This window comes from Schistocerca cancellata, chromosome 10 (assembly GCF_023864275.1).
Source record: "Schistocerca cancellata isolate TAMUIC-IGC-003103 chromosome 10, iqSchCanc2.1, whole genome shotgun sequence".
Lineage (NCBI taxonomy): Eukaryota > Metazoa > Arthropoda > Insecta > Orthoptera > Acrididae > Schistocerca > Schistocerca cancellata.
The window spans coordinates 61,293,187-61,302,533 of record NC_064635.1 but is presented as its reverse complement, the minus strand read 5'-3'; the positions used below and the strand labels follow the sequence as shown (position 1 = coordinate 61,302,533).

The window sequence follows — 9,347 nt, the reverse complement described above, 5'->3', positions numbered from 1 at the left end:
TAACAAATTTCTCTTCTTCAGAAACGCTTTCCTTGCCATTGCCAGTCTACATTTTATATCCTCTCTACTTCGACCATCATCAGTTATTTTGCTCCCCAAATAGCAAAACTCCTTTACTACTTTAAGTGTCTCATTTCCTAATCTAATACCCTCAACATCACCCGACTTAATTCGACTACATTCCATTATCCTCGTTTTGCTTTTGTTGATGTTCATCTTATATCCTCCCTTCAAGACACCATCCATTCCATTCAACTGCTCTTCCAAGTCCTTTGCTGTCTCTGACAGAATTACAATGTCATCGGCGAACCTCAACCTTTTTATTTCTTCTCCATGGATTTTAATACCTACTCCGAATTTTTCTTTTGTTTCCTTTACTGCTTGCTCAATATACAGATTGAATAACATCGGGGAGAGGCTACAACCCTGTCTTACTCCCTTCCCAACCACTGCTTCCCTTTCATGCCCCTCGACTCTTATAACTGCCATCTGGTTTCTGTACAAATTGTAAATAGCCTTTCGCTCCCTGTATTTTACCACTTCCACCTTTAGAATTTGAAAGAGAGTATTCCAGTCAACATTGTCAAAAGCTTTCTCTAAGTCTACAAATGCTAGAAACGTAGGTTTGCCTTTCCTTAATCTTTCTTCTAAGATAAGTCGTAAGGTCAGTATTGCCTCACGTGTTCCAACATTTCTACGGAATCCAAACTGATCTTCCCCGAGGTCGGCTTCTACCAGTTTTTCCATTCGTCTGTAAAGAATTCGTGTTAGTATTTTGCAGCTGTGGCTTATTAAACTGATTGTTCGGTAATTTTCACATCTGTCAACACCTGCTTTCTTTGGGATTGGAATTATTATATTCTTCTTGAAGTCTGAGGGTATTTCGCCTGTTTCATACATCTTGCTCACCAGATGGTAGAGTTTTGTCAGGACTGGCTCTCCCAAGGCCGTCAGTAGTTCCAATGGAATGTTGTCTACTCCGGGGGCCTTGTTTCGACTCAGGTCTTTCAGTGCTCTGTCAAACTCTTCACGCAGTATCGTATCTCCCATTTCGTCTTCATCTACATCCTCTTCCATTTCCATAATATTGTCCTCAAGTTCATCGCCCTTGTATAGACCCTCTATATACTCCTTCCACCTTTCTGCTTTCCCTTCTTTGCTTAGAACTGGGTTTCCATCTGAGCTCTTGATGTTCATACAAGTGGTTCTCTTATCTCCAAAGGTCTCTTTAATTTTCCTGTAGGCAGTATCTATCTTACCCCTAGTGAGATAAGCCTCTACATCCTTACATTTGTCCTCTAGCCATCCCTGCTTAGCCATTTTGCACTTCCTGTCGATCTCATTTTTGAGACGTTTGTATTCCTTTTTGCTTGCTTCACTTACTGCATTTTTATATTTTCTCCTTTCATCAATTAAATTCAATATTTCTTCTGTTACCCAAGGATTTCTACTAGCCCTCGTCTTTTTACCTACTTGATCGTCTGCTGCCTTCACTACTTCATCCCTCAAAGCTACCCATTCTTCTTCTACTGTATTTATTTCCCCCATTCCTGTCAATTGTTCCCTTATGCTCTCCCTGAAACTCTGTACAACCTCTGGTTCTTTCAGTTTATCCAGGTCCCATCTCCTTAAATTCCCACCTTTTTGCAGTTTCTTCAGTTTTAATCTACAGGTCATAACCAACAGATTGTGGTCAGAGTCCACATCTGCCCCTGGAAATGTATTACAATTTAAAACCTGGTTCCTAAATCTCTGTCTTATCATTATATAATCTATCTGATACCTTTTAGTATCTCCAGGGTTCTTCCATGTATACAACCTTCTATCATGATTCTTAAACCAAGTGTTAGCTATGATTAAGTTGTGCTCTGTGCAAAATTCTACCAGGCGGCTCCCTCTTTCATTTCTTAGCCCCAATCCATATTCACCTACTACGTTTCCTTCTCTCCCTTTTCCTACACTCGAATTCCAGTCACCCATGACTATTAAATTTTCGTCTCCCTTCACTATCTGAATAATTTCTTTTATTTCATCATACATTTCTTCAATTTCTTCGTCATCTGCAGAGCTAGTTGGCATATAAACCTGTACTACTGTAGTAGGTGTGGGCTTCGTATCTATCTTGGCCACAATAATTCGTTCACTATGCTGTTTGTGGTAGCTTACCCGCACTCCTATTTTCCTATTCATTATTAAACCTACTCCTGCATTATCCCTATTTGACTTTGCGTTTATAACCCTGTAGTCACCTGACCAGAAGTCTTGTTCCTCCTGCCACCGAACTTCACTAATTCCCATTATATCTAACTTTAACCTATCCATTTCCCTTTTTAAATTTTCTAACCTACCTGCCCGATTAAGGGATCTGATATTCCACGCTCCGATCCGTAGAACGCCAGTTTTCTTTCTCCTGATAAGACATCCTCTTGAGTAGTCCCCGCCCGGAGATCCGAATGGGGGACTATTTTACCTCCGGAATATTTTACCCAAGAGGACGCCATCATCATTTAATCATACAGTAAAGCTGCATGCCCTCGGGAAAAATGGTAGATACGTAGATACGTATTCATAACTCCAAGGATTATCACAGGTCATGATTTTCTTCCAGAAAACAATTGTCCGCATTTTGCATTTCGATCAAGTCACAGGAGGCATCCAGGGGTCTTGTCCCTTGTTCGGAAGTCAAGGTGTGCGGGACAAAGTAGCATATACTTTTCCCTTCTTCAGAGCATTCTGGAGAATGTCTGAAACACTTTGTGACGTTTGCCTGCTTTATTCCTTCATTGACGCGCGAAATAGGGCACGGACTTCAGTGCGAGATACCTTTAATAGGTTCCACAACGAAACATTGTCTCGAAATTTGGTAGAAAATCCGAAGAAATCCTGGTTGTATGTAAAGTACACAAGCGGCAAGACGCAGTCAATATCTGCCCTACGCAGTGCCGATGGTACTGTTACCGACGACTGTGCCGCTAAAGCGGAGTTATTGAACGCAGTTTTCCGAAATTCCTTCACCAGGGAAGACGAATGGAATATTCCAGAATTTGAAACACGAACAGCTGCTAGCATGAGTTTCTTAGAAGTAGATGCCTTAGGGGTTGCGAAGCAACTCGGATCGCTTGATGCGGGCAAGTCTTCAGGTCCATATTGTATACCGATTTGGTTCCTTTCAGATTACGCTGATACAATAGTTCCCTACTTAGCCATCATATACAACCGCTCGCTCACCGACAGATCTGTACCTACAGATTGGAAAATTGCGCAGGTCACACCAGTGTTTAAGAAGGGTAGTAGGAGTAATCCATCGAACTACAGACCTATATCATTGACGTCGGTTTTCAGTAGGGTTTTGGAGTATATATTGTATTCAAACATTATGAATCACCTCGAAGGCAACGATCTATTGATACGAAATCAGCATGGTTTCAGAAAACATCGTTCTTGTGCAACGCAGCTAGCTCTTTATTCGCACGAAGTAATGGCCGCTATCGACAGGGGATCTCAAGTTGATTCCGTATTTCTAGATTTCCGGAAAGCTTTTGACACCGTTCCTCACAAGCGACTTCTAATCAAGCTGCGGGCTTACGTGGTATCGTCTCAGTTGTGCGACTGGATTGGTGATTTCCTGTCAGGAACGTCGCAGTTCGTAGTAATAGACGGCAAATCATCGAGTAAAATTGAAGTGATATCAGGTGTTCCCCAGGGAAGCGTCCTGGGACCTCTGCTGTTCCTGATCTATATAAATGACCTGGGTGACAATCTGAGCAGTTCTCTTAGGTTGTTCGCAGATGATGCTGTAATTTACCGTCTAGTAAGGTCATCCGAAGACCAGTATCAGTTGCAAAGCGATTTAGAAAAGATTGCTGTATGGTGTGGCAGGTGGCAGTTGACGCTAAATAACGAAAAGTGTGAGGTGATCCACATGAGTTCCAAAAGAAATCCGTTGGAATTCGATTACTCGATAAATAGTACAATTCTCAAGGCTGTCAATTCAACTAAGTACCTGGGTGTTAAAATTACGAACAACTTCAGTTGGAAAGACCACATAGATAATATTGTGGGGAAGGCGAGCCAAAGGTTGCGTTTCATTGGCAGGACACTTAGAAGATGCAACAAGTCCACTAAAGAGACAGCTTACACCACACTCGTTCGTCCTCTGTTAGAATATTGCTGCGCGGTGTGGGATCCTTACCAGGTGGGATTGACGGAGGTGCAAAAAAGGGCAGCTCCTTTTGTATTATCACGTAATAGGGGAGAGAGTGTGGCAGATATGATACGCGAGTTGGGATGGAAGTCATTAAAGCAAGGACGTTTTTCGTCGCGGCGAGATCTATTTACGAAATTTCAGTCACCAACTTTCTCTTCCGAATGCGATAATATTTTGTTGAGTCCAACATACATTGGTAGGAATGATCATCAAAATAAAATAAGAGAAATCAGAGCTCGAACAGAAAGGATTAGGTGTTCGTTTTTCCCGCGCGCTGTTCGGGAGTGGAATGGTAGAGAGAGAGTATGATTGTGGTTCGATGAACCCTCTGCCAAGCATTTAAATGTGAATTGCAGAGTAATCATGTAGATGTAATGTAGATGTAGATAGTCCTCGGTGTTGACGTACAGCATTGTTATACTGGCTGACTGGCTTAAAAAATGGGGGTGGCGGGGGGGGGGGGGGGGGTGCAAGTTCAACACTGACTACTGTAAATGATGTAGCCGACAGTTGTACAGTTGCATTTGACAGTTCTTTACTTCAGTTCACAACCCCCAATATTACACAGTTATATGGCCAGTTCACTATTGGTTAATTTTTGATAAGCCTCATTAATACTTTGCAGACAAACATCAGCATAATGCTACAACAGTTTGCTGTTGAACATCTATAAGCAGTAAATACCTAACCACACAGTTCACTATTTCTCATATAAATTGAACAGACACTGTCATTGTTTTAACACACAGCCTGTTTATGTTACACAAATTCCACTGTTCAGTTGACACATTACTCTACTTGATTCTGACTTTCCGTCTGAAAATCGGCCGTGGACTGACTGACTCGGGACCAAAAATGGAACCTTTATATATCGTCACAATAATAGGCACTGAAACTACATATTGTCCGATGTATAAGTTACAGAAAAAAATGGTTCAAATGGCTCTGAGCACTATGGGACTTAACATCTATGGTCATCAGTCCCCTAGAACTTAGAACTACTTAAACCTAACTAACCTAAGGACATCACACACATCCATGCCCGAGGCAGGATTCGAACCTGCGACCGTAGCAGTCGCGCGGCTCCGGACTGAGCGCCTAGAACCGCTAGACCACCGCGGCCGGCATTTACAGAAATTACAATTAAAACATTACTCATTCAGTTAACTGAATACATCGAAAAATTGGTTCTTTTTAACAGTTTCTTCTGCTACAAAGGTTAGCCCGAATTTTTTGTTTTAATAACGAAATTAACAGATATAGTTATACAAACAATACTTTTGACAAACCTGGTAACTATTTTGGAATTAATTAAGGTCTGGCTTTGTTAATGTTTTCGAATGGTGCCAAATAAACACCTTAAGAATCCTAGTAGTTCTTCTTCCAAATGTTAACAATTACTATAGAACTTATATTTGTTTATAGGTCAACAATAGAATCTAAGTCACGAAACAATTACTGATTTCGCCCTGTAACACAGCATATTAACTAGAAATAGTCAAAATAAATTAGGAAATTAATTACATACACAAGAGTAAGCACAAAATTTGACCTGGTGCTATATTTCTTACGACTGAGGGCCAACCTTTCTCTTTTATGAAAATGCAGATTATACTCATGTATGTTAATGATAATTAGTCAAAATGAAAAAATGAATTTAAGGGAGCAGACGGCAAAATAAGAGAGGAAGTAAAGAGATCCCAGCTTGCTTCGTCACAACTTGGTTTAGAAATGTTGCCCCATTGCGATTTGTGACACAAAAACATTGACACACTACGGCCACACGGCCACTATTTAACACTGCCACCTCACAACTGACTGGTAGATGATGTTCACAGTTGTTAATTCAAGCTGCCACCTCAGATACTGCAGTGACGTCACTTATAAACCTGGAGTAAAATCAGTCTGTGAAAATTTGGGCGGACTGTGTATCGGAGAAACAATCACCGAAGTGAAAGGAAAATGTGGTTTAAGTAAAATCAACTATAAGAAGATATTTATCTATTAAAACACAAAATCACGGCTCTTCGCTGCGGTTGCTAGACCGTAATGTTTATATGGAGACAGAATGAGTGAACACAGAGAACTATGCAAAGAGGTAATTTCCAAGAACCAGAAGTACACATACAACTCATCTGACAATAAAGTACTGAATCAGAAGGATTTTCACGCTGAAAAAAATGGAAATATGCTCCATTACGGACAGCACAAACAAAGCAGTTTACGCACAATATGTTTCTATGATAATGATACAAACGTTTAGGGACGGCGGAGTAAGGGTCAAAGTATGGTACTGAGGTAAGACACCGAGGTTCTCAAACCACTGAATGAAAAGTTATAAGTAAAAACTAGAAAATATCGTGCACATCCTTAGTCAGTTGACTATTATAAAAATCTAATAAGACACATTTTTTGTAATAATTTTATTTACCTGCTCCATTGGAGACAGGTGCTGCATTGACAAGAGCTGTCGGCAATGGGGTACCCCAGCTTCTGTGCAGGCGGGGAACGGAGGATGCTAAGTTCACCCAACCTGGATATGATGTGAGGTCATTATGACGTATATACGCTTCTTTAGTCGATTAAGACACCTATCGACTTTTACGAACGTTCGAGATTCTAAACTGTCGCAAGACCACCTACAATACAGCAGACCACAACACAGAAACCAAGATGGCGGCCGTCTTAGGCCAAGTATTTCGGCGCTACCCTAATACGAATAATTAACAAACTTCATAAATGGAAAGCAAATTTTAAATTGCATAAGAAATGTATTGTTATGTATTTTTCTATCTTCAAACTTAAATAAAAAGTTGTCACTAAAGCCACAAATTACGTAATAGAAACTATGACGAAGTAAAGTTATGAGATGCAACTCAAAATCAAATCCAAAAAACTACTACAAAACACATGTAAATGGCATATTTGGACACTAATAATAACTTGCACAATAGAAGCTACATAGCAATAATACATGAAGCGTGTAACTAAAGCTCAGAATTGTATTAAACAATATGCAGATAATTCTAGTCACTGTCATTACGTAATATGTTAGAAGTGTTTGATTTTGAGTACCTGTTGGATTTATTTGCTGCTCAGCTTGGCCAATTTGCGTTTTGTTATTTTTGCTGCAGTGTCTTCATGAGTTCCTCTTTTTTGTTTGACTTGTGTTCGAGCAATTTCCTTTGAAACACACTTTTCATTCAACAGTTTCGTGTAGTTATTAATAACAATATTTGAAAGCACTTTAATACTTTTCTTGATTATTGTCTTTAAAGGAATGCCACATTTGCACACATCACTGAGGTTACTAACGGCATTTTCACACAATTCAGTTCCTAAGGCAAGTACTGCATCTCTCTGATTTTCAAGTTTTAGGAATTCTGGTTCATATGTGCTGCTAATCAGAACTTGAAAAAGTTTATATGTATTACAACACGAGGAAATCATTATAGAAGAAGGACGCTTCAATCCCCCATGATTCAGTTGGTTGAAATAGGAAAGGAGTTCTTTGGTTTCTCACTGCAAAAAAATTTCATCCTGTGTCTGCAACATTTCTTCACAGCCTGAACATTTTCCACCTTTTTGTAGCTTCTCAAGCACTGTTTTGCTGGTGTAGCTAGCAATACAAACCAAGACTTTCAAGTCTTCATCCATCATGGGAATGTTTGCTAGTTCCTCTAGAGCAGGTTCTAATTTATCTAAATTTTCATACATTTGGTGTTTTATGCTGTATTTTACTTTTGCTGCAAAATCATTTAATGTAAATTCACCATGTTTAGTAGATCTGAGCTTTAGTAGACTTATTACTTTCAGTTTCCTCTCAGATTCCAAGATTTGCTCAACTGAAACATTATATGTGCAACCACTTAGCCTTCTATAAGCTCAAAATCTTGCTTCCAAAGCATCAGTTTGTAATTTTGCTGTAAGAATATAGCACCAGTTGTAAGTGTTAAAAATGTATCTGCATAACTGAACTGTTGTTGCAAGTGTGTGAGAGAAAGCAGTAAATGTTTCATTCGTTAATTTTCCATTAGTAGGCAATGCATGCCAGATATCAAGAAATGTTTTCAAATTTTCAAGAAACACAAGTTTGGAGTCAGTAGGTCCAGTGATTCGGCTAGAATTATCATTTGATGTGTATCTGCCTTTCATGGGATGCTGTACATTAGAAACTGTCCACCACTTAATGATTAATTTCAAAAACTTAATAGTGCCATCAGAAATCTCAATCCCCTGACTTTTCTAGTGCTGCCACATTTTTCAGAATCAAAAACACTGAGAGCAAGGGTAACATTCTGTCTCTCAATAGAAGTTGGATATACTGCCTTTCTCACTGGTTTCAACAGTTTATTTTTCTCAGAATGAAACAGGTTCCTCAAATCTGAAAACTTTGCTTCACTGACAGTATATTCACATGCAGCATTCCCTTCATCATTGTGTAGAAAGGTATTGATGAAAGCAAATGTATCCTCAATATTTGGCATTATGAAGGATTCATTTTTTCGATTCAACCAGTTATTTCTGATACACATAGTCAAACAGAAGAAAGAGAAATTTGGATGGAGCGACTGGATTTGTAATACACGGCTGTAAAGTGCCACCACACATAAGCTGATACATTTTCCTATTAGTGCTATGGTTATCTGTTAACAGGCATATAACATCATACTGAAGCTCATGCATTAACTTTAATACATCAATTGTCATTTTCAGTAGAGTATCAGCATTAACATTTTTTACAGGAAAGAGAGCTATCACTTCTTTATAATCAGAATGTAAAGATGATGCCATGAAAACCTGCATTGTACCTGCTGTTGTAGTATCTGAAGTATTCTCAGCAACACCAAGTATCTTTCCTGCCTTGTAAGAGAATTTTGAATTAACATAAACTTCATCTAGCATCACTGAAATTACCCTGTCACTTCCCTGAAGAAATTTATTTTTTTCCCTCAAAAAAGCTACCTGTGATGATCCAATACAAGGTTTATTTGGACCCATTTTGCATAGAAACTGCCTTAAATAGACAGTATGAGATAATGTTAACACATTTGTTTTTCTCAAGTGATGGTAGGCACCAGGAAATGAAAAGCAAATGGTTGCTGCCCATATCAAAAGCTCAGGAGAATATCTACACTGC

General features: G+C 39.2%; 1 protein-coding gene across 1 annotated transcript in view; it reads right to left on the bottom strand.

Annotated features, from left to right (window-relative positions):
- Positions 1–8,076: 8,076 nt before the first annotated feature.
- The window catches only part of LOC126106109 (MD-2-related lipid-recognition protein-like), a 46,664-nt gene continuing 45,393 nt past the window's right edge, over positions 8,077–9,347 (bottom strand). Inside the window, exon 4 of the mRNA XM_049912356.1 lies at positions 8,077–8,130. Within this exon, the coding sequence (XP_049768313.1) occupies positions 8,077–8,130 (54 nt within the window). The remainder of the gene's footprint in view (positions 8,131–9,347) is intronic.